Raw genomic sequence first — 26,176 nt, forward strand, 5'->3', positions numbered from 1 at the left:
TCCTGCAGAAGGCAAGAGCTTTGTGCTGTCACAGGGAAAATATTTTTTCTGCAGACCCAACAGTATAAGAATATTTAATAAATATTGTAGCTGAGCTTGAGTTAAAATATGATGTTTTCTTGAGCACTTCAGAAACCGTGTTCAATAAAAATACACATAATATTTAAATTCTTCAAAAAGATAACCATGGTTTACTGAGCAAAAGCTTTCAGACTCGGTCTTCCCCACCTGCATGGAGGAAAAGCACAAGAGGTCTTTGTGCAGGCGAGAGTAGATCGGTTTAGCTGTCACATAAGGGGAAGATAGTTGCTTCTGCTTTTTAGAGAACAAGCACAGATTGTGAAGCCTGCACTGTTGTATTACATTGTTCATGAATTCAAGTCCAAGGGCATCTAAAAGACTTTTTTTGTATCAGTTGGGAAGTTAATCATGGTTATATGAACAAATGAGATACTGTTTCATTCTTTGACTGCTGGGATAGTGTTTTCTGTCTTGTATACAAAGTATTCATGCAACTGAGATTGTTCATGTCATGTAATAACTAATATAAAAACCAGATTAACTATAGTTTTAACTTGCACCTATATTATTTTGAAGCTGCACTGTTCTTATGCAAAGATTTTTGTCTTTGAATGGATTTTTTTGACTGAGGAAAAAATGTAAAGTTGACCCTTTTTACACAGTAGTTTTTTCCCCTATTTTAAACTTTTAGGCATATTCTCTATTTGGACTCTACCTGCTGCTCTAATATCTTTGTTTTTCATGAATTATCACTAGGGTTTTTTTGTCTCTGTTTCTAGAAAGCAATAGTATGGAATTCAATGCTGGGACAAAAATAATTTTTATGTCACTTGGATTAGTTTTGAAGTTAAGCAAGCATTAATGCTTAACCTCTGAAAAAAAACATTCATTCTTAGGTAGATTGTGTTTCTATTTATAAACATTTTTAAGTCTTTAATTGCTAGACACAGTTCTGAGTGTCTAAAATCGGTTACTAACAGTAGGTTTAGATGTTGCTTGAAAGAAAATGTATTGTGTTTACAGTATCCATCTGCTTATTACATTTCAGCACTGAACAGGAAGCTTTATTTCCTGCCTCGGAATACTTTGTTTCCTTTGTCTCTACAATGAGAGAAAAAAAATAACGGGAGTACTCCTTCTGACCAGTGAAAACTTCTCATTTTTCTAAGTAGGGTTTTGTGATAAATGAACCTTAGTACTATATTGCTAATGAAGATAGGAATTGTAATTTTAAGATCATCTTATTGCAATGAATGTTACAGGGAATATGTTGAAGGTCATCACGCAGTATATAAATGTAGTTTTAACAGCATAGCTAAATGTTTTAGAAGCTGAAGACTCCATGCATGAAAGCAGTGGTTGTAACTAAATTATTATATAGCCTTATCTTCCACTTCAAGTTGTGATTTTATTTTTGAAATAAAATTTCGTTCTGAGAGTTGGCTTAATCAAGCTTGTTTATTTTTAAAGGTGGCCAACTTCAAGGATATGGGTGGGGATCATGTGCTGCTGCTTAAGAATGTGGTTTTCTTGGTGATGTAGCAGATAGCTCAACAGAATCAGGAAATCTTCCAGACTGTTCACATTTGTTTTTCAGTGTCTGACAGTATTTTTTGCTTTTTTGTTGTTGCCAGCAATCACAAGCAACTACTTTGCTTTAAGTCAAAGAAGTAGAAGCCCAGATGAGTTAAACTTTCATTTTACAGATACGAACTTTCTGTGAATTTTGCTGTAATTGTAGATGACTTGAAGAGCTTTTGAGTCATCAGTCACTCAGAAAGCAACTCTCAAGGCCACTAGCCTTACTTTCATGACTTCTGTGTTTAGTGTAAACGTACTTACTGTGTATTAGTTTATAAGTCATCTTTTTTGCGAAAGAGTTCATGTATACAAAGAGGCAATACATACATAGTTTCATGCTCGTGCGTCCTATGAAGATGGAAAATTTTCACCATTCATTTATATTGATTTTGTAAATTGTTTTAAAATGGAGATTGCAAGCTTTGAATTGCCGAGGAATGCATGAACCATCACAACACTTGTGAAACCATTGGTGAATGACATGACATATAGGGTAACTTTTGTATTGGTTTAATATTTGCCAAGACCTTCCTTTTTACTGGGTGTCCAATGTTACAAGCAGTACACACATTTTAAAGAAATAACACTCAAAACAGGTATGCTGCAAATGGCAGATTAGCAAATTAGTCCTAAAAGGCTTGCTGCAGTCAGTTGGAAGTAATGTTTTAGCAGCTGTGTTGTAAGGAGAGGGAGAATAGGATGGCACAAAGTTTAATGCTGTGGTATCATACTTTAACTAAAATTAATTGTGTTTATGACTGTTTTTTTGTGTTGTTTTGTTTTTGGTTTTTTTTTTTTTTTTATTTGCTGTAGTCGTGACATGGAGAGTAAAGAAACCCTCAGGGGGTTGCAGAAGATGGATGACCGCCCAGAAGAGCGCATGATCAGGGAGAAACTCAAGGCAACGTGTATGCCAGCCTGGAAGCATGAATGGCTGGAAAGAAGAAGCAGGAGAGGCCCTGTGGTAAGTGGCACTGATGAAAGGGCAATATCTGTAGCAGCTATTACAAATAAAAATCCCTTAAATTTCTTTCTGTCAGAAAGCTGTTTCTCTTAACAATTTGCATACTCTTCATTATGGTCCTCCAGTTCATTTTTTTATGAGCTGTTTAACAGGAAACTGTGGCTGACTTTCTGAAATGTACATATTTATTAAGTTTTATTTTTAAGAAAAAGGCAGCTAGCTGTACTGCTGCGTTGTGTAGTATAAAATAATACTGTGACAACACTGCCCTCTAATGTCAACAACAAAAGTAGCTCCTGTTCATTAGGTGAAAACTTAAGTTTGAGTGCAAAGCTGCGCTATAGTGCTTTGTACTCCCTTGATTCTTAGGGGTTTCATGAGTTTGCTTTTGTTTAGTTTGAAAATGTTAGTTTTCTATGTATTGTAACAGAAGTGTATGGAATTTTTGCTAGATGAAAAAACAAACTGCAATCTTACTAGAACCAAAAAAACCCAAAGCTGAGTAACTCCTTCACACAAGTCTCAACTTTGTTAAACTCTGGATGCCAGAGTATTCTATTAGCCTTTTGGGTAATGCTTTTCTATAAATGGCTTGGAAGCAGTTTTAAGAAACTGCGGACAGATCAAACCTGAAACTTATTAAGCAAACCTACAATTCTATTCAGTATAATGCTGGTCAGTTAATAGCCATTAGTTACCTATAGGTGTAGTTGCATTGATCGATGTGACTCCCATTTACCACTTGATGGGAGTGCTAATTTAAATCTAAGATCATCTGATGCAGTAAACAAGTGTTTGGGGACAGCTTTTCTAGAGCAGAAATGTTCTAGCAGAATGTCTAGAGAAGAAAGGTTCTGTTGGTAACTTTCTGTCATGAGAAAGAGCACTGAAAATGCTTACAAGTGCACCAAAAAAAGCAATACCGCAATGGGTCAAATAACACAAAACAATTCTTACTTTAAAAATCTTTAAATGCATCTTGGTTACTGCATGGCTTGAAATTGTTTCCCTGGTCAGCCCACTTCCCTTGAGGTTTCTGCGTTTTTTTAGTACAACTTTTAATGCTCCAGATTCTCAATTACTACCATTTTACATTTCAAATGCTTGCAGACACTAGCAACTGGTAACTGTAACTTGTCCAAAGGCACATTAATTTGCATTCTGACCTTCCAGGAAAGAAAAAGCATTACAGTAATTGGTATGATTTTAAAAAAGGCTGCACTGCTTTTTATACTTCTTCTGTATTCTGTTCAATTTCATAATCAGATAGCAGTATATTTAATAACAATAGCAACAAAGGTTTCTGAAAAGTTCAGGTTTGCAATACATTAAATATGGTGGCTTCTTAAAGCAAAATGAGCAGTGCTTGGATCACAACTGTAAATGCAGGTTTTCTTTTTAGGCAGTGCCTAGCTGCTAGACCACAACCTCCTTATTGTCCTTTTCTCCCTGTAGCCTGCTGAAACTGAAATGCCTTTCTGGATAGTGGCATAGCTTCAGCTGGATGAGTTAAATGCTTCAATTTAAAATAGCATTAGACCTTGTGGATGCAGTCCAAATCATCAGGAAGAAAGGCACTGTGTCTGGATGTCTCTTCGTCCCCATGCCCTGAGTGGGGAAAGCCCCTTCCGTTTTTTGCCTGAATCACAGTGACCGCTGGAACTTTTTTTAGAGAGGTCTGCTCTGTTAATCTGAAGTGTTACTTTGGAGCTTCCTTCCAGCTTTGAGTCAAGCCTCTAAGACATGGAGAAATGTAGAACTAAAACTGAATCTGCCTGCTGTGACTGCTTTTAATTCGATTCCTGGGGCCTTACTCTTCTCATGCGTTATGTGGGTCTGAGAGGCAGGCAGCTGAAAGTTGTCTTGAAATATTCCATACCTCAATGTCAAAATTTAGTGTTCGTGCAACAAAGCACTGTATTAGAAGCATATGTACTCATTCTGCTTGAGCATATGTGTCTGTTCATGTAGTGCAGCACTGTGCACAGCGATTAGCTCAGATACCAGTTGTGGTGTAGTTGTTTTACTTGTATGGCAGGCAGAAAACCCAGGTGTGGTTCTTATAGGGTGCAGCGCCCCTTAATTTTGCTGCATTGCCTCCAGGTTTAAAGTAATTTTTACTTTGCAACAAGTGTTGTGCTGTACAATAGCAACCCTATTATTTCTCAACTGATACTTACTGTATATAACAGATGGATCCAACATTATAGCTCTTAATTAGCGGACAATGCCTGTAGAAAAAAAATTCTTATGGTTCCTACTATCCAAATGGGGGAACTGCTGTCCTTTGAGATATCATATGAATGACAATTACAGAAGTACTTTGAGAATCAAATCAGTTGCTTCTACAACTAACGTAAGTGGCACAAACGGGCAGGAAAAAAGGTTCTTGCTTTTGTGTTGCATATAGATTAACAAGGAAACCCCCTATTAAATTGTTAATATTAGAACCTAGCGAATATGCAAACTTTGGATGTCTGGATGATGGCTTAATTATATAATGCTAGTGAAACAAGTTTTGATTAATTTGTTTTGCTTTAGTGCAAAATGATTAATTTGTAATTCTAACACATGGTTTAATTCCTGCAAGGTGGTGAAACCTATCCCTGGGAAAGGAGATGGATCAGAAATGAACAAACTCTCTCTAGAACCTCAAGCTGAAGGACAAAGCACTGCTTCTTCACCTACACAGAAAGGAAGACGTAGTCCTTCTCCTAGTAGCTCGTCTTCATCATCTTCTAGGACAGTTAAATCTGAGTCACCAGGTGTTAGAAGAAAAAGAGTATCTCCAGTGCCTGTGAGTTGCAAGCTGTGATGTAATTTTTAATTTGGCTGTATTCTGTAATCTTTTTCTTATACAGGCAATTAATTGTCCCTGCGTAGGGCAAGATGCTGATACAAAGGGGTTATGACAGGGTATCGCTTGAGTGAGATATGCAGAGCATATCTCATGTTATATTTCTCATGTGTGGAATTTTATTCTCTACTCTGATGTGTGTATTTTCTTTTTAATTTAGTCCTGCTTTTGATATTTTTTCTAGGAAATAAATGAAGAAATACAGATACTCAGTTGTGAAGACATGTATGTTCTCTTAGCTTGATTTGCATGAAGAGATGCTAGTAGTTTGGGTTTTTTCTTATAGTTTTGCATGTCAGTTCTCCAGGCAGGTATATTCCATCAGGGATAGGATTGTTGACTGCATTAAGATTCCTGCAGAAAAGTGTTACTGGTATGCTATTTGTGATCCTCTATTCCAGAACGGATCTTTATGTACAGATTAGGGAAGATTTAGGTATGTGCATTGTTAGAAGGCTAAACTCTCTATCATTACATTTGAGAAGATCTGGAATAGAACCTTTTGAGCATTAGTAACTGGCTTCACTGAAGGTCAAGAGTATAATGTTTTGAGGAATAGTATCTAACAGGTTTGCTTGTTATGAAAATGCTTATCCACAATTAAGCTTCAGTTGACTTGTCTACAACTTCACAGTACAATTAGAGTAAGAATAAGACCTAATTGCTTTTATTATCTCATTGCTCTAAACAAGGTTTCCAAAATCAATTAAAATATGTACTACCATTCCTCTGAACTAGGGATGAATATCACAAGTTACAGCACGGCAGCACAGCTCCTTTCCTCTTGACAAGAAAAATTGAAAGGTTAAAAAAAAAAAAAAAAAACAAAAAAACAAAAAAAAAAAAACAAACCAAAACCACAACAACCTACCAAACTATCTAATTTAGCCTTTGATCCCTTTTCACTTGATTTGTTTTTCTTTGTTTTATATTAACCTTTCACGTGAAAAACCTTAGAAGTTCAGGCTTTTACTTAACTGATGGACAGTGAGTCAATTAGAACCTGCATCATAACATAAAATTCAAACTGGATATAAATCAAAGCAGAAGATTTAAAATTCAACAGAGCCATTAATGCATCTCATAATGTTAGAAATGTGAAGAATTTAAATGAAGACAATTTTAATAAAAGGTTTGGGCCATAGAAGCTTTGATCATGGGGAAACAAAACAAAAAACCCATCCTGAGCTGAAAGTGGCTTTAATTGTGCAAAGGAGAGAAAGCTGTATCCTTTCTCCATTTCTTTGGAATTTCTTAAGCTTTTGTTCTTCATTGACCATATATTCCCTTTTGTAAACTGTAGTCATAAGATTTCTTAATTTATGATATATATTAGCGTTATAACCTTATATAATAATTTCCTGTTTTGAGTCACAAGTCTATGATGATCTTCCAATTGAATTATACTTGCTAATTCAGTAGTAATATGGTAAGGCAACCAATGAAGACTTGAAAATGGACACAATTTAAGATTCCTTTTTTTGTCGTAATGTCAGACAAAATTTCGGTTACAAAATTTCAGTTTTTCTGCCCTTGAGTTCTGGGCATGGAAGAAAAGTAATCCTTTTAAAACTATATAGTCTAAGCAGGTTGTAGTGGTTCCAGGTTTCAGGAACTCTTTTATTCTATGTCATTTGGGGGGGGGGGAGGGGGGGAATAAGACCTAATTAAACTTACTGTTGTCCTCGAAATGCATATGATGGAACTGCTTATGTAGTTTCAGAGTGGACGAATAACACCACCTCGACGAGCCCCATCTCCAGATGGCTTCTCTCCGTACAGCCCTGAGGAAACAAATCGTCGTGTCAACAAAGTTATGCGAGCCAGGCTGTACTTGCTGCAGCAGATAGGACCCAACTCTTTCTTAATTGGAGGAGACAGCCCTGATAATAAATACAGAGTGTTTATTGGGCCTCAGGTAGAGAAAGTTTTTGTGTTGTCTGTAGCTTTTATTAATTTATAGTTAATCTTGGAAAACTGTTCACAACCAAATTAGATCAAGTTAGTCGCCAACCCATGATAACAGTTCTATGAAGTAATGTTTAGAAGTTGTAATCTGTGCTCATGCAATATACTCATCAGCTTGTATTTTGAAAAATATGTAGCAAGTGTATTAGTTTTGTCTAAAGTTTCTCTCTCAAAAAAAAAAAAAAAACCACTCTAGTTTGAAGTACTGACTATCGTCCTGTCTGTTTCTCATTCATAAAGTGGCTCCAAATTATATATCTTAAGTATTTTTGGCTAAAATTTGGCCACTTCATTTTCGTAGTTTCTCACCTTGAAACACCTTATTTCCTCTATTCATGGGATATATATAAATGACAAGCACATGACATAATTCCTTTAATGGTGTGATAACTTCATTAATACCCATAGTGAGGTCCTCTTCATAGACTGATAGTACTGTGATGCTGTGTTGGGAGCATCTAGGCTTTTGAGTAAACAGAAGCATCTCATTTAAGTTTGCTGTCAAGTTATGGATATATGATGATTATATGCATAAATGCCTTCTAGTATGAAGTGTAGCAATAGCTTCAGTTGATTTTTAAAAAATGAAAAAAGAGGCGGGGGGGAAAAGTCAGTTGAAAACTGGTGTAATGATTGTCTGCTTTTCCATATATATTCTTGAATAATATTTTGGGAATTCACATTTTCTGTAAGGCCATGTAAGAAGGTATTTATGCCTATATATGAAATATTTTGCATAAACTACTTTTGGGGGCAGGAGGGGAATAGTATTTGTTCTATGATGCACTTAAATGTGGAAAAATTATCTATGTAATTATGAATTCAGTAGAGCCTTAGCATATACTTTTTCTTTTCAGACTTGTAGCTGTGGCCGTGGGACATTTTGTATTCATCTGCTGTTTGTTATGCTGCGGGTGTTCCAGCTTGAACCCTCAGACCCAATGCTCTGGAGAAAGACACTGAAGAACTTTGAGGTAATCTATTTTTACTAGATCTAATAGATCTAATGGCAGACCTAAAATACATTCCAGGTAAAAGTCTTTAGGACATTATCTTAAAAATGTGGAAAACTGTTGCTTTTCAAAGCAACAAAAATACATGTTTTTAATTGTATCTTTAATTCGGTCTCAACAGCTCTGTAAGTAGAAAAGAAATATCTGCAAATAGAAGATATAACTAAAAGTATAGTAGAGAGCTGTAGTTTAGTGAGTGATTCAAATCTTATACAAATTTTAGTAGAAAATCTGTCTCACTGATTAGCTGAAAGGTAAACAGAACTAGGGTCTTCAGAATTGTGTGTATACTTAAAGCTGTTGTTTATTTTTAATAAGCAAATAAGTTTTTGTTGTGAAGTGTTTCTTGTGATCTGTTTATTAGTAAGACTTCTGAAATTCCTGCTGCTGCTGCTACTGCTAATGCATTATTGTGAAGGTGACTAGATCTTTTTTTAGCAGTAGTTAAGCTTCCGTAATATTACTTTTAATTAAAACTATTCGTAGCATAAATACGACTGTTGCTATCTTTTTCTGATGTTAGGTTGAGAGTTTGTTCCAGAAATATCACAGTAGGCGTAGCTCGAGGATCAAAGCTCCATCTCGTAACACCATCCAGAAGTTTGTCTCACGCATGTCAAATTCTCATACATTGTCATCATCTAGTACTTCTACATCTAGTTCAGAAAACAGGTTAGTATTTTTCTAAAGGAATTAAAAGCTTTATTCTGTAGTTTTCTCCTAATTTTGGAGGTCTAGAATCACCTACATTCTTTTTGTTCAAAGCTGCTTTCATTTCAAGCCACGTTAAGTCTCTTTATTTGTAAACAATCAAGTCAAGCATACATTAGTCACCGTGGTACCAAGTGGGCATATTTGCTTTATAACTTCTGTTTGAAAAATGTTAAGTGAGTTGTGAAAAGAATTTTTTTTGATCCTTTATGAATTTGGGAAACAAACTTTTGAAATATAAGTGCAAGACTCAAGCATATATTAACTTTGGAAACCTATTTGTCTGCATTTGTTCAAATACAGCGCTTGTGCAAATGTTGACAAATGAAGAAACATGATTTTTCATTTTCTCTTGTCCTGCTTTGGAGAAATGCTTGTGCCTATGACAATACACTGAAAAATTTTTGGGTAAATGCACTCTGTGTAAACATATATTAAAAAAAAATACATAAAAACATAAGCAAGCATATATTTTAAAAAAACAACTTCATGTAAAATGGGTGGTTTAATTATTTTAAGGGAGCTATTGAACTATTATGATTTTTCTAGTTCATATAATATTAAACAATGCCTTATTTATCAATTTTAAGTGATGTTTCATTCCTTGATCATCCCTGCATCCCCCCCACCCCCACCCACCACCCCCCCCCGCCAACCGGACTTCTCCTACTTGAGTGCTTTTGCATGTTGTTTTCCTTGATTTTGGAAAGATATTTGTTAATTTTTTAAACAAGTGATTTGTGCGTGCATTAGTTAGTGGGTGATCTAGACCTTTAGAGAGGTCAAACCACAGAAGGCAACCTAAACTGAGGCTTTCTTTTTTGTAAAGTGAAACCTAACTTAAGGAGTACCTTGATATGTTTCTTTGTGATAATAAGCATGTAGTTAGATGAATCTATTCAGACAGGTTTGTAATTCTGATGTACAGATTGTGACCTTAATTTTCCATTGTCTTCTACTTATTTTTCCAAATTGTGTCACTGTAAAAAAAATTGCATAAACAAAGCAGTTAAATACATAATCTACTCTGGAACTACTTATCTGGCAAGCCCAGTTCCTTTAAGGTAGATAACTTTGTGTAGGAAAATATTTCTTTTCATACAATTGGCTTCACTGGATTGTGAACTTCACTGCACTAGTTCTCATTTTTTACAGGATGAAAGATTTTTCAGTTGTTTGCCAGTACACCTGATGATTAGTTCCTAGCTTTACTGGTTCAGTGAGATATGTTGCTGTTTTGCGCAAGTCTAATCTTGCGTGATATAAGTATTGGAGAACACTGAGCATCAGATTCATTTGAGATAAAAGTTTACTCAGTTCTGCTAATTACTGAGACTTGCAGTTATTTTTGGTTTACTACTAGTTCTTCAAAAATAAGTTTTAAATTAATACTTACATTTCTGTATGTGCTGTGGAAATGAATTTTTCACTGTAAGCTTATGTTTGTGGATTTTTCAAGGAGAAAAAAAGTAGTGTCAACCATTTGCAAGGAAACAAGTGAATGTATGTGTATAGAAATAATGTATATACAAGTTAATTTTATTTTAAAAATATATTGTTGGTGAACAAATACAGGGTTCCTGCAAACTTTTATATGCACACCAATTATAACTTAAATTTTTGCTATGAATAGTAAGAGTTTTGCACATCTAAACAATATAACGGAAGATTAAAATCTGTGGTTTTCACTATGTGTTGTTTAAGTTCAGAATAATTTTTCTGGCAAGATCTCTGGTTATATCCATTTAAAAGTTAGGGTGGGGGTAAATAAAATGGAAGCAACATGTAAAACAGGGAAAATGATTTTTTAAAAAAATCTACATGTGACATGTAGGTATGTTATTGTTCATGTGAATCTATTGCATCTATTTCTGTTAGTGGCAGAAAATTAAGTGGCTGTTCCCTTCTGTTAATTTGAGTTTTACATATGTTCATCAAATAGCATTTACAGTTTCCTGTAATGGGCTAAAGACTACCGTATGACTCACTACTCTGAAAGGAGTGTGATGGAGGAAATGTGGGTAGCTTTTAAAATATAAAAATTTCTTAGTTTTTTCAAAACCAAATGGTAAGTAAAAAAGCGAAGGCTGGTTTGTTTAAAGAAGCCTTAGAGGGAAAAAAGTGCCCAAGGCTGGGCCTTTCAATCTCTAATTGGTATCTGACCTAGTTTGAAAAGATGTCATGCGTTTTGTGACTTTCCCTTTCATTTCAACACAGTGTTGTCTGTACTGAGTGCTTCTAAAAATTTGTTTGCTCACTTATTCAGTCCAAAGTTTAGGAGAATGATTCATGAATAGCCTATAGTTATTTGGAAGTGACTGTTCCAAACTGGAAGTTAATCTTTTTTAACTGTTAAAGCCTGTTCTGAATTATGATATGCCACTTTTACAATCACAAATATCTATTTTTATAGTATGAAGGATGAAGAAGAACAGATGTGCCCCATTTGTTTGTTAGGCATGCTGGATGAAGAGAGCCTAACTGTGTGTGAGGATGGCTGCAGGAACAAACTACACCACCACTGCATGTCAATATGTATGTTGTCATCTTTGTCTTGTTAAGTTCTGGTGTCTCTAAGTACACAAAAGCATTATAACTTAGTGTGTTTTCATTGGGGTTTTTTGTTTGGTTTAAAGGTAAAAAACCCAGAAACCTGCTCTTAAGTGATAACTGGTAGCTCTTTGTGAGAGCTTGGTATCATTCGGGTACTATACATATGCCTTATTTTATCAGTTATTCACAAATCAAGTTTGTAATTTGATGCTTTGAGAAAGAAGTTAACTGCAGGGCTAGAGGTTTGAGCCTCTTTTACCTGAGTGAAAAGATTATGTCCAATTAGAGCAAGGTTAGGAACAGACTTTTAGGCCATTGTGACTTGTCATTAGAATGCATGAAAGTCATCTACTATCAGCTGGGATTATATAGTGAATTACAGAGTATGCTTATGTACTACATTGAATAAAGGATATAAATACAATTTTATTTGTTAAAGCAAACTATCTATCTCCCATGTTTTAATACTTTTGAAAAAGTATTTCCTATGTTTGAGGTACAAAAGGAACTGCATTTCAGTTTATAACTTTTAATATTAATTGTAATCCTAAACTGAAGCATTTCTGCATGCAAAAAAAAATGTTTAAATGCCCATATTTATTGGGCTGCTGCAAGCGGCTCAGTTCAGAAGCATTTATCATGAAACTAACTTTCTTCAGTAAAACTTAAAAATAGTACTGCCATCTTCTGGTTTCATGTACTGTCAAACTGAAGTACATATTATCCTGTTGCTGTGTTCCAGGGGCAGAAGAATGCAGAAGAAACAGAGAGCCACTTATCTGTCCTCTTTGTAGATCTAAATGGAGATCTCATGATTTCTATAGGTAAGGATTCAGTCTGTGTATAATGCACTATCAGTTTCTGGATCCTTAGTTGATGTTCCTAAATATGCTGAAGTATTTACTTCAGTAAATGTTTCACTCGTTAATCCATGTTATTTGTTGTTAATCTGTAGTCATGAATTGTTAAGCCCTGTGGATTCTTCTGTTCTCCGTGTGGTTCAGCAACAAACTCAGCAGCAATCTTCAGCTGCATCACAGAGAAGAACCCAAGATAGCAATTTTAACCTTACTCATTATGGGGTCCAGCAGATCCCTTCTGCCTATAAAGATTTAGCTGAACCATGGATTCAGGTAATTTTACTTTGTAAAAGAAGCTTCAAATATAAAAACTGATTCTGAACTGTTTTGCTAGATCTTTCAGATCAACAATGCAAAAATTTATTCTGAATCCCATCAGCTTTATGGTTGATTGTTATTGGAAAGATTTATATTGAACTTGCATCAGAAGAGGCTTTCCAGTCTTGTTTTAACTGGGGTTTCAGTTTCAGACTTCATCTCAGACCTCATATTAAAGGTCCATGTAATAAAATGTAGTATTCTTAACTCTAGTTTTTGTTGTGCAAGTGTCACATAAGTACAAAGTTGGCACTTATTGTTACCCAAGTTGTGTTGCAGGAGCTGAATGACCTAAATAACCTCTAGAGTCTAGAGGTGGGTTCAACTGAGCAGCAGTCACACTTAAAAGTGGGAGAACTTCTACTGCTTATATTTCTTGTGTAATTTTTGTCTGATATAGCTAGACCTTGGTTTCAGGGTTGTTTATATCAATGTCTAGAAACAAACTCCATACTGAATAATTAAAATTCAAAGTCAATGAAACCATCCATACAGTTATCCTCCCACTTCTCTTAACAGATTTTTTTTTTTTTTTTTTTTTAGAACTGGTGACTTATCATTTATGATGTTTCATTTCTATCACAGAATCTTTTTTTTGTACTTTCTGACACATTTTTTGCTGTCAGACTTCTTAAGGTGATTTTTCACCAGAAACATTTCTTTGCTCTTTTTGATTGCCCTTCTGAGGTACTTAAGTGCAATATTATTCAGTTTAACCCTGTAACATTGCTTTTTCCTTGGCAGGTATTTGGAATGGAGTTAGTTGGCTGCTTGTTTTCTCGAAACTGGAATATACGAGAGATGGCACTGAGACGTCTTTCCCATGATGTTAGTGGTGCTCTGTTACTGGCTAATGGTGAAAGCACTGGAAATTCTGGAAGTAGCAATGGGAACAACACAAGTGCTGGTGCTCTGGGAGCAGCTAGTGGGTCATCTCAGACCAGTATCTCAGGAGATGTGGTGGTGGAATCCTGCTGCAGTGTGCTGTCCATGGTCTGTGCTGACCCTGTCTACAAAGTGTATGTTGCTGCTTTAGTAAGTAGTTGTTTATTTGTTGTATTCTAGTAATTTCAAAGTTACTTCATTTTTGAAGGGGAGGGAAAGGGAGGAGATACATGAAGTGAGGAATCCTGGTAACTGTTGTTGAACACCACTGATGACTTAACCATCATCTGAAAGCATGATGAACAAAATCCTCAGCAAGTGTGAAATGGCATGACTCCGCTGGCCAAATATAAGGAAATGCTTGCTACAGTGCTAAGTATTAACAGTACTTATGACTAGGTTCTTTGCAATCTCAAAGAATACATGACTAATTCTAACAGTGAATATGTAATAAGCTATTTATCCTTTGAACATTTCACTGATATATTGAATGCAATTTATATAAAACTATTTACAACTCTTTAAAAAAAAATTTAAAATTGTGTAGCTAACTTGATTTCATATGTATTGCTTTTTTTCCTTTCTCTTAGAAAACTTTAAGAGCCATGCTGGTATATACTCCCTGTCATACTTTGGCAGAGAGGACTAAACTACAGCGACTTCTCAAGCCAGTTGTAGAGACAATATTAGTTAAATGTGCAGATGCCAACAGGTATGGTGTCTCATGAACTTCAGATTCATTTGGGATTGTTACTGAAATGTCTTCAAGCTTCATTTTTTGCTATTAGTGTGGAACTGGGAGACCATTTATAGTTGGTGGTGAAATAAAACATGTGGATCAGAAGTATAAATACGTCATGGTTTTTTTAAAGTCTAATTGCTACCAGCAAACTTCTGGCTTGAAAGATGTAGGTTTTGAAGGCACTTGATTGCATTTTTCCAACATTTACAGATCTTAAATGATACTTTGCTTTCATAAGGCATTCCTTGCCCCCCCTTAAAATAAAGGAAGATGATAGGTGCAGCCATCAGCCACCCCCTTCATCTCAGTTGATATTGCTTTGGTCTAATTCTCATGACTCGCCTTTAAGTAGTCAGCAAGTACCCTTCAGCAAGTACCAATCATGTACATTTCCTACTTCAACGAAAGCTGTTGTACATCTGTGCCATGAAGTGTTAACATAACACTTTATGCTTTTTATTTCAGTCTAATGTTAGGAGATGGCTATTCTGAGTGAATGCCCTTGGCATTTCTGGCTTGAGTAGGCCTTGTCTTCATGTCCCAAGCTACCCCATTTGTTCTGCCAGACCAACCATTTCTTCACCTGTACTGTAAACTAGATGCAGAAGTCCACCAGCTTCATTATTGTCTCTTTAGATTTAGTTCCTAAGCAGCTCTTCTTCTGAAACCAGCTAGAGATGTCCTGGCAATAGTCTAGTAATAAAATATCTAAAGTTAAAGGCATAACTGAAATAGAACTGTTCCTTGTGTTGCTGGATTCCTGGATTTGGCCTGTTTTTGCAAGAAGATGAGGTGCTATTTGGGTTTTTGTTTGTTTACGTATTAGTGATAGTCATTACGTTTTTGGAAGTACCCTTGTAAAAAATGTCACAACTGTGGTAGCTTACAGATAAAGGATTATAGAAATGTATTGGAATAAAGTGAAGTCATTTTCCACACACAATTCCAAGCTAATGATTATTGAAATGTAACAATTAGAATGTTTTTTTGTTGAAAGCATCTGCTAAAAGAGTTATTTTTTTGGTTTTAATTTCTTATAGTCGAACAAGTCAACTTTCAGTCTCAACGCTATTGGAGATGTGTAAAGGCCAAGCAGGCGAGCTGGCAGTTGGGAGAGAAATACTTAAATCTGGTAAGAATAGCTCTTCATAGATAATTGAATTATAATTACAAGCAAATATACTGAAGTGGTTTAAATTTAATACACGATTTAGCCAATATCAGCATGGCAAAGAGAACAGTATTTCTCTCAGCAGTTTGGGAGGGGGGTAATTTGGGCATGCAATGTATATTTCTGTATGATACAGTTCTGATCTTTATTTAGGTGAGAATTTAGATTGTGAGCTTATCTGATCCTTATTTTATCAACTTTTTTATAGGGTCCATTGGTATTGGTGGTGTTGATTATGTCTTAAATTGTATTCTCGGAACCCAAACTGAATCTAGCAACTGGCAAGCGCTACTGGGGCGACTTTGTCTAATAGACAGACTTCTGTTGGAATTCCCTGGTGAATTTTATCCCCACATTGTCTGTGGAGATGTTTTACAGGCTGATACCATAGTAGACAGGTACTTGATTACACTATTACTTTGTAGTTGAACGTGGTGTTGGTGATTTCTTAAAAAAAAAATAGTTGTTCTAATTCCTGTAAACAAGTAGTATATATTTATATGCAAAAATGCACTTACTTTATGGAGTAAATGGTTGCCTTTTCTAAAACTTCTGATCTGTGAATTAATTTTGAAGTACTAATGCAGGTCTCCTTTCTACTGCAGAACTGACAGCCAAATATATTATCTTGAAATGGCTTTCTTGGCACTAGTTAACTAGAGCATATCAGTGTATAAAACACCTCTTTTTCTTTTTTTAGGTATAAGAAACTTCTGTCCCTCTTAACTTTCGCCTTGCAGTCAATTGACAATTCCCACTCAATGGTTGGGAAACTGTCACGGAGGGTATTTTTGAGCGCAGCAAGAATGGTGGCAAGAGTGCCCCATGTTTTTGTAAAGCTGTTAGAAATGTTGAGTGTGACAAGCTCAACTCATTACACAAGGATGCGTCGACGTCTGATGGCAATAGCAGATGAAATGGAAATTGCAGAAGCCATCCAGCTAGGCATGGAAGAAATGCACCCTGGGGATTGTCGACATGAAGACTTTTTGCAGCTACCTGTACCAGATAACTCTCCAGAAGCTACAGAAAGTAATACTCCTAACAATACTGTCCAGTTATCAGGGAAAAGCGGGAAAGGTTTAAGTGATAAACTGAGTGCCAGTCCAGAGGACATTTCTGAGACGCTGGCTGGCCTTGCTGTGGGACTTCCTCTTTCATCAGTAACCACTGAGCAACCAAAGCCAGCCATTCAAACAAAAGGAAAACCCCACAGTCAGTGTCTGAACTCTTCTCCCCCATCCAGTCATTCCCAGTCACTATTCCCAACGCTTCTGTCTCCTTCAAACCCATCTGTACCAGCTGGCACTGTAACAGATGTCTCTAAACTCAGACCTCAGGGATTCGTTCCCTGCAAAATCCCCTCACCTTCTCCTCAAACACAGCGGAAACTTTCTCTCCAGTGTCAGAGAAACTGTTCTGAAAATAAAGACCCAGAGAAACTTTCTCCAGTTTTCACCCAAGCCAGGCCATTGCCATCCAATCACATACACAGGCCAAAGCCGTCACGACCCACCCCAAGTGATGCGAACAAGCAGGCAGAAACCTTAAAAAACAGTATGACACTTGACCTGAATGATATTTCACAGTGTGATGGCAATAGTAGTAGTAGCAGCAGTGCAGTTATACCAAGTGATGAGACAGTGTTCACACCAGTAGATGAAAAATGTCGATTGGATGTTAATGCAGAGCTCAATTCCAGTATTGAGGACCTACTTGAGGCCTCCATGCCCACGAGTGATGGCACAGTTACATTCAAGTCTGAAGTTGCTGTTCTTTCTCCTGAGCGGGCAGAAAATGATGATACTTACAAAGATGATGTAAATCATAATCAAAAATGCAAAGAAAAGATGGAAGCTGAAGAGGAGGAAGCTTTAGCTATTGCTATGGCAATGTCAGCGTCTCAAGATGCCCTGCCAATAATTCCTCAACTACAGGTCGAAAATGGTGAAGATATCATAATCATTCAGCAGGATGTAAGTATACATGTGAGAATTTAGCATAAGTCTCAGCTGAAGTTCACTGAATTTATAAAGAAGTGCTCTTATATTTCTAAAGTTATATAAAGCACAAAGGTACACAATACCCTCTCCTAGGAGTTGGAGTATAAACAGTCTGCCAGTTGAGGGTGCTAACAGAATCCTGCCATGGTTGTTAACAAGTTTAAAGAAGGTATTTGGAAGAGAAACATCATGTCATGTACACCAGTCTTTAAAATGGCAAAGAAGGAGGTGTAAAAGTGGGGAAACCAGGAAATGAGAACAAAGCAGGAGTAGAACCGTAGTGAGTCTAACTCACTTAACACTGATTTACTTTGAAGGCAATTGTACAAAACCAAACTAGTTTCTGAAAGAAAAGACAGTTGGAAGAGATCTTCTTGTCGTCAAATCTTGAGAGAGATGTGAGATACTTTAGAAGTCAGGAAAAAAGACATGTGTTTGCAAATAGACAAAACGACAAGAAATAAGAATAGAGAAAGGAGTATTTTATTTGTGATCCTTTGCATGCGGTAGCAACATGTGAAGCATAAAATGGGAAAAATAAGTAGAAAGCAACGTGATTTTGGTTGTGTTTACTATTGGTGCTAACTAAAACCTTAACTAGACATGATATCAGGAATAGAAAAAAAGTCTTGCTCCTATTTGTGTCCTTAAATCTTGCCTTTCACCTTCAGGTAGTAATATAGAGGAGGCTCTCTGTTCTTACATACAGTAGGAGTATGTGGATTACGGAATACACTGGTAGTCTGGTCTCAGCTGAAACATGTATAACACTCAGTACAAAGAACTGTACATTTATATTTACATGTACGGAGAGGCATATAAGCTTGGATATTTCATAACCTTCCAGAATGTCTGCATTTTAGATGCATGCTAATAAACATGGAATTGATTTGGAATTTAATTTGCAGACACCAGAAACCCTGCCTGGACATACCAAAGCAAAACACCATTACAGAGAAGATGCAGAATGGCTTAAAGGTCAGCAAATTGGTCTTGGAGCTTTCTCTTCCTGTTACCAAGCTCAAGATGTAGGAACGGGGACATTAATGGCTGTAAAACAGGTAAACACTTCAAATACTTCACTTTCTTGAATATATTGTGCTTGTTCATCAATATTTCTTTGGAATATTAAATATAAAAGCTCTCTGCTCTCACAGACTTCTTGTGTTCCTTGCTTCCTCTGCTCCGTGTCACGTGTTCTCACATAATACATAATAAAAAGTCTTTACGTGCATGGTATTAACAGAATATTTTCATTTTTTTCACTTCTTAAAATGAAAAAAATGCTTTGCCTTTTTTATATGCCTATTTTCTTTCATAGTTCTTCAAATGCATTTTTACTTTTGTCTGGTTCATAAATCAGTGACAGAGTTGGGAATGGAGCCCAGATGTCTTGATTCCAAATTAATACCCTATTTGCATGGTAGTTATTAAAAGTAGTTTCCCCTTGTTTATCAAGACTTTTTTTTCCTAAAACAGTTTAAGTAGAGGAAATGTAGTTTAATGCTCGTTTCCTCTGATCAAACAGCTGACTTTGAGGCAAGTATTTTTAATGTTTAAATTAATAGATACAGAAGTGTGACTGAGAAAAGAGGCCCAAATGCACATGCTTCACTCAAGATTTTTGAAGGTGGTAGATATGAGTAAATCATTCACACTTAAGGTGCCCTAGGTTTGAATCAGTGATACCAACATAGAGGGAATCTTAGTCCTAACATTTTCTTATTAATTCTAGAATGAACTTATACCTATGGAATTGAGCAATTTCAAAACGTTTAATCAGGGAAAGAATATAGAATCGTAGAATGCTTTGGGATGGAAGGGGCCTTTAAAGGTCATTTAGTCCACCCGCCCTGCAATTGGCAGGGACATCTTTAACTAGATCAGGTTGCTCAGAGCCACGTCCCACCTGACCTTGAATGTTTCCAAGGATGGGGCATCTGCCACCTCTCTGGGCAACCTGTCCCAGTGTTTCACCACCCTCATCATGAAAAATTTTTTCCTTAGATGTAGTCTGAATCTACCCTCTTTTAGTTTAAAACCATTACCCCTTGTCCTATTGCAACAGGCCTTGCTAAAAAGACTATCCCCGTATTTCTTGTAGGCTCCCTTTAAGTACTGGAAGGCTGCAATAAGGTCTCCCTGGAGCCTTCTCTTCTCTGGGCTGACCAACACCAACTCTCTCAGCCTTTCCTCACAGGAGAGGTTCTCCATCCCTCTGATCATTTTTGTGGCCTCCTCTGGACCCACTCCAACAGGTCCATGTCCTTCCTGTGCTGAGGACCCCAGAGCTGGACGCAGCACTCCAGGTGGGGTCTCACCGGAGCAGAGCAGAGGGGCAGAATCACCTCCCTCGACCTGCTGGCCATGCTTCTTTGCATGCAGCCCAGGAGGCGGTTGGCTTTCTGGGCTGTGAGCGCACGTTGCTGGCTCATGTCCAGCTTTTCATCCACCAGTACCCCCAAGTCCTTCTCCGCAGGGCTGCTCTCAATCCCTTCATCCCCCAGCCTGTACTGATACTGGGGATTGCCCTGACCCAGGTGCAGGACCTTGTACTTGTCCTCGTTGAACCTCATGAGGTTCACACAGGCCCATTTCTCGAGCTTGTCCAGGTCCCTCTGGATGGCGTCCCGTCCCTCAGGTGTGACAACTGCACCGCTCAGCTTGGTGTCATCTGCAAACTTGCTGAGGGTGCACTCGGTCCTGCTCTCGATGTCACTGATGAAGATATTAAACAGCACTGGACCCAGTACGGACCCTTGGGGGACACCACTTGTCGCTGGTCTCCATCTGGACATCGAGCCATTGACCACCACCCTCTGGATGCGACCATCCAGCCAGTTAGCTATCCACCGAACAGTCCGCCCATCAAATCCATATCCTTCCAATTTAGAGAGAAGGATATTGTGGGGGATGGTGTCAAAGGCCTTACAGAAGTCCAGATAGACAACATTCATAGCTCTTCCCTCATCCACTGATGCTGTCACTCCATCATAGAAGGCCACTAGGTTGGTCAGACAGGACTTGCCCTGGGTGAAGCCATGCTGGCTGTCTCTAATCACCTCCCTGTCCTCCATGTGCCTTAGCAGAGATTCCAGGAGGATCTGTTCCATGATCTTCCCAGGCACAGAGGTGAGGCTGACAGGCTGGTAGTTCCCAGGGTCCTCCTTGTTATCCTTTTTAAAAATGGGTGCAATATTTCCATTTTTCCAGTCACCGGGACTTCACCTGACTGCCATGGCTTTTAATCTTGGAGAGTGGCTTGGCAACTACATCAGCCAGTTCCCTCAGGACTCTGGGATGCATTTCATCGGGACCCATAGACTTATGTACATTCAGGTTCCTCAGGTGGTTGCAAACCTGATCTTTACTTACAGTGGGAGGACCTCTGCCTCCCTGATCTGTGTCAAATGGTCCATCGACTCGGGAGGTGTAAGGAGAGAGGTTGCCAATGAACACTGAAGCAAAAAAAGTATCTGTCATCAGCTATTCCTTCTTTGAAACTCTCTTGCTTGTGAAAGAGTAGGACTGTCCATGTAGTCCTTGAGGCTCCTCCTGAAGAGGAGATGATTATTCTGATGCCCAGGGGGAATTCTGTGGAGCATACCATTATTTCAGATTTAGTGTGGATCAGAGCTGGGGTTGGCTCCAGTTCCATTATAGGACTTGTGATTCGCTTCCCCGCCACCCCCACCCTTGAATTTCTGGGATAAGAGGTTTAGTTATGAAACAGATGGTATGGTTAAACTGGTAACAATCTTACAAATAACAGCACAGAATTCTGTCAGAATCCCATTTCAGGCTTTATCTTTTTTCCTTTTCTTCAACATCTGTAAAAAAAAAAAAAAAAAAAAAAAAAAATCCTAGTTTAAGCAGAGGAGAGTGAAGAGGAAAGTTTCCCCACTCCATACCCGGAAAGATTTTTGTTGGTATTTCCCCAGAAGATCACTCTTTAATTTTCTGTGACTGTCTCATGTGGAGATACGTTCTCAGCTGAAGGGGCTTGAGATAAAAGAACACGTGGTATTTCCAGATGGTGAAAAGGGATGGAAAACCATCCCTTCTTGTTACTGTACTGAAGGCGGGGGGGGGGGGGGGGGGGCAGGGGGTGAGGGTGGGTTACAGGATGGGTAAGGTAAGTCTGAACACTGTTTCAAAACAGGTGACATATGTCAGGAACACATCATCTGAGCAAGAAGAGGTAGTTGAAGCACTGAGAGAAGAAATAAGGATGATGAGTCATCTGAACCATCCTAACATTATTCGAATGTTGGGTGCTACATGTGAGAAGAGCAACTATAACCTCTTTATTGAATGGATGGCAGGTAAACTAAGTAATGAAGACAATGAAAATATCAGATGAGTCTTGAACTATGTAGTTTCATACTGCATTTTGCATCACTTCAGTTTGCAAATTTGTATTTTCATTGCTGTTGGTAACCAGTATAAAGGTCTACTTACACAACACTTTAAGTCGTCGTAGCAATATTCTTACTGGTGGATCCTTTTCTAGATTTGGAATTTTCCATACCTAACCTGTCGTACAGTTAAAGCAGTTGGAAGCCCCGAACAATAATTCTACTACTTTTTCCTCAATTTCTGAATCTAAATGAGGAGTTCAGAACGTTGAGAGGCAGGCATTTCAGTTGGAAATACATCAAACTTGCATTTTTCAGTGTACCTGTGTAACTTTTAACTTATTATTAAAAGTAACTTTGCTATAAAAAGCTTGGAATACCTGTCCCTTGTTTTTGTCCCAAGCACTTTCATAAAAATTGTGTGACGTGATATGCAAAGGCATTTTAGAACTTAAAGTAAATTTCTAATAATAGGTAGCAACCAGGATGTTTTGTGGGAAAACGTGTTCAAATCTTAAGTGGGACAAGAAAAGGGACAAGAAAGTCTATATCCTTTTTTCTTTTTTTTTTTTAAGAAAGAGATTTATTGATTTTATGAATGGGATTATATGTTCTTGCCATCTAGTTACCAAGACTAGATTTGGTGTTTTACACATCCTTATTTCTTGTAAAAGAAAGCATTGCACCTTAACTTATGTTCTTTGGCAGAAACCACTTAGCAATACCAGAGTGCAAACAAGAAAAGCGCAAGTATGTGTTACTACAAACAGTAGTGCAGAAAATATTTTCTCAAAACTAAAGGTGTTGAACTTTTTTAAGTATAATTTTTCTGAAATAATATTATTTAGATAATGAAATGTCAGGAGTTGTCTTTACCTTGTTCAAGCCCAAGTTACATTAGAATACTTTGAGAGGCACAATGGAAATCCAAAATCTTGAGGCTCTGTATATCAATTTTGGAAAACAGAGGAAGATACTGCTTTTCCTTGCTTGTCTGCTTGCTTCTATGTTTTGGATGGTAACAAAAGTAAATTAAGATCCTCAGAGGGAATGCTTACTGGAGGCTTCACATCTCTGTTGCCCCAAAGAAGCTAGTGTTCTGCTGCTTGAACGTTAATGCAAAATGTGGATAGATGTGTAGTTCTTTATCAGCAGCAGTGCTTTGTACACTAAGGGATTTGTACATTCTCTTAAGGAAGTATAAAATTATTAGGAAGGATGAAGACTGATGTCTTTAATGTGTACAGTTCCAGGCAGAAAGTAATTAAGTAACCAAGTATATTACTTCTTGTGTATGAAATTTTTAGTATGGGGAGGGTGGGGGTGGTGAAATCTAGTTAGGAATACCAAGTTCCAATTTTAGGAGGCAGTGCTGCGTTCTACTAATATAAAATCTAAGTGTTGATAAAATGTATTTTTTTATCTTCTAGGGGGTTCAGTTGCTCATTTGTTAAGTAAATACGGAGCCTTCAAAGAATCAGTTATTATTAATTACACAGAACAACTGTTACGTGGCCTTTCTTACCTCCATGAGAATCAGATAATCCATAGAGATGTTAAAGGTGAGAATTACTTAGAATTTCTTTTAAAAAGGAATAATCAGAAAGCAGCATCTATCTTGCCTTGAGACCCATTGCTTCTCTCAGATATCATCTCAAGAGTGGTATTTCTGTTGGGTTTGTCTGATTATTCTTAAGAACCTTTAATTACTGAAATTAATCTGAACGTTCATAGCATGCTTGGGGATATCTGCTACCCATGCCAATAGTTTAGAAAAATTGGTTTTCTCAATTTGTTCAAATAAAATATGAAGTTGCTATATAGCTTTAAAGATTGGTAGTTAAATTAATGTACATGTTTACACTGAAATGAGAGTAAAATCTGTGAACAAGCCAAGATGAAAAGGTCAGGTTTCTAATGTATAGGAATATTGTGATGAGTTTTCTTCCTTCATCCTAATTGAACATAAATACAGTTGAATTGTGTTTGAGCATAATGTGGACTTCATTGCGAAACACCAGTCTTAGTAAACTTTTCCGTTTAATGTCACTATAGCTGTCCATGAACTGGAGAGATATCCGGATAAGTAGTGACATAGTGATGGCAAATATTTGCCTTTAATAGTTCTTCTTAAAATAGAAAAACTGTCAATTGCTCTGTGATTCTTTTCAAGACAACTCAAAGTTGCTTAAGGATGAAATAAATTTAAATTTCACAGGGAGCTGCAGGCAATAAAAACCTCCAGGGCTTTAGGTCACTATTCTCTTTTTTCATTACTCCATCTCCAGGCATTGTTCCAGAATCCTGTGTTTGCCCTACTTTGAAAGTTTGATTCCTTCGCTAAATCTCTCGGACAGCCTCAAGCTGTGTGCAGTATCATTCAGGCATAACAGAAAAGTGACATTATTAGACTTTGTCCTTGATTTTTAGATTTCCTTGATGTTGGGGGTGGGGAATGTTAACCTATTTATAGTTTTGAAATGAAGGAGGTGTCTGTCATCCTTTTGCCTTCAATAGAAAGCCAACTAGCAATATTTTTATTATGCTGTTGACAGGTGCCAATTTGCTAATTGACAGCACAGGTCATAGATTAAGAATTGCTGATTTTGGAGCTGCAGCCAGGTTGGCATCAAAAGGAACTGGTGCTGGGGAGTTTCAGGGACAGTTGTTGGGAACTATTGCATTTATGGCGCCAGAGGTAAGAAACAAGTTTTGTAAGTTACTTCAAAAAGTTTGTTTGAACTCCTTTAAGCTAATTCATACAGCCAAATAACAGAAAATTGCTGTAAATGCTTCAAATATGTTTTAAATGTACTTGTTCTAAAGAACAGGAATGATTCCAACATGGCAATAATGACATTTCTTTCTTGCTGTCAAAGTTGTTTTAAGTAGTTTGTTACAAGGTATGTCTATCATAAGTATTGTTACTAAAGCCCGAATGACCATTTGGTCAAAAGCTAACTACTGCAAAGTACTTTACTTTGCCCCTTGATCAGGCATTTTATTTACTAGCTCTCTACAGCTGTATAAATCTTATGGCATTTATATCACTGATCACTCTCTCAACCTGAAATGTTAATCAGAATGCAGTTGGTAAATGATTTTTTTGCATCTAAATTACTTAGAGTTAAGCGACTTTGAAGCAGATGATCTGAGCTTTGGTCTGTCTGTCTGTTCAGGTTCTGAGAGGTCAGCAGTATGGTAGGAGCTGTGATGTGTGGAGCGTTGGCTGTGTTGTTATAGAAATGGCTTGTGCTAAACCTCCCTGGAATGCAGAGAAACACTCCAATCATCTTGCTCTGATATTTAAGGTGAGGTATTGTGTTGCTACCAATATGCTACAAAAGATGCTGACTAATTTCATATACAGCAATGTGAATTTTAGAAAAATATGCAAGTACTAGGGGGTGTTGCAATAGCTCTTCTTTATATTGGAGCTGCTAGTACAAAATCAATGCTGATACCAACATAATCATACTTACTTGTTCAAAAAAAAAAGGCTACCAACACAACAGTATGCAGAAAAGGCTCTGTTCTAAGATATAAATACATAGCGTAACAGGCTAAAAAAATGTGGGAATAGAGTTGATCTTGACTCTAGAGAGAAGATTGGGATTTGAACTCTTTCTTACAATCCTGTAAAATATCGGAGCAAAATAAGTTTTTTCTACCATGAAACATCTATGTGTGTATTCGTATTTCATAGTGAGGAATGTCCTTTGGTAAAAACCTGATGTTCCACATTCAGATTTTGCTGAAAGATATTTACCATCATGCCATGCTATATATGAATATTGCCTCTCCCTTTTCTAGATCATCCATTTTGGCATTCATATTTCTTACTAAAATCAATTGGGTATATTTAATTGCAAAAGTCTAGTTGAACTGAGGGCATGAATGAAGAAAATACTGCTGCAACTGAAGAAAGTGATTATTAGCATTTTCACTAGCATGAGTGAAGAAGGTGTTTCCACAAAACAGAACCAGCACAGCAGTATTCAGACACATTCTAACTATGTACAAATCACTTGTGATAAGAGATGTAATTGTCTTTGGTTCTGTGTCTGTGTGAATCTGGTGCTGCAACTCTAGTGTTCTCAGTCATCTTGATTAATTTGATCTAGAGAAGACCAAAATTAATTTGGTTGGGAGTGGTCTGCATCTATCTGAG

At 37.1% G+C, this 26,176-nt stretch overlaps 1 protein-coding gene across 2 annotated transcripts in view; it reads left to right on the plus strand.

The window, feature by feature from the left end:
- The window catches only part of MAP3K1 (mitogen-activated protein kinase kinase kinase 1), a 64,400-nt gene that overhangs the window by 35,220 nt on the left and 3,004 nt on the right, over nucleotides 1-26,176 (plus strand). For both annotated transcript variants that reach the window (XM_082335520.1, XM_082335521.1), the window contains exons 2-19: nucleotides 2,416-2,566; nucleotides 5,157-5,363; nucleotides 7,141-7,341; nucleotides 8,249-8,365; nucleotides 8,928-9,076; nucleotides 11,529-11,650; nucleotides 12,411-12,492; nucleotides 12,624-12,801; nucleotides 13,591-13,881; nucleotides 14,322-14,443; nucleotides 15,514-15,605; nucleotides 15,853-16,042; nucleotides 16,345-17,620; nucleotides 18,556-18,708; nucleotides 21,810-21,972; nucleotides 23,436-23,567; nucleotides 24,561-24,703; nucleotides 25,185-25,316. In XM_082335520.1, the coding sequence (XP_082191646.1) occupies nucleotides 2,416-2,566; nucleotides 5,157-5,363; nucleotides 7,141-7,341; nucleotides 8,249-8,365; nucleotides 8,928-9,076; nucleotides 11,529-11,650; nucleotides 12,411-12,492; nucleotides 12,624-12,801; nucleotides 13,591-13,881; nucleotides 14,322-14,443; nucleotides 15,514-15,605; nucleotides 15,853-16,042; nucleotides 16,345-17,620; nucleotides 18,556-18,708; nucleotides 21,810-21,972; nucleotides 23,436-23,567; nucleotides 24,561-24,703; nucleotides 25,185-25,316 (3,901 nt within the window). The remainder of the gene's footprint in view (nucleotides 1-2,415; nucleotides 2,567-5,156; nucleotides 5,364-7,140; nucleotides 7,342-8,248; nucleotides 8,366-8,927; nucleotides 9,077-11,528; nucleotides 11,651-12,410; nucleotides 12,493-12,623; nucleotides 12,802-13,590; nucleotides 13,882-14,321; nucleotides 14,444-15,513; nucleotides 15,606-15,852; nucleotides 16,043-16,344; nucleotides 17,621-18,555; nucleotides 18,709-21,809; nucleotides 21,973-23,435; nucleotides 23,568-24,560; nucleotides 24,704-25,184; nucleotides 25,317-26,176) is intronic.

The sequence above is a fragment of the Platalea leucorodia genome, assembly GCF_965183815.1.
Source record: "Platalea leucorodia genome assembly, chromosome: Z".
NCBI lineage: Eukaryota > Metazoa > Chordata > Aves > Pelecaniformes > Threskiornithidae > Platalea > Platalea leucorodia.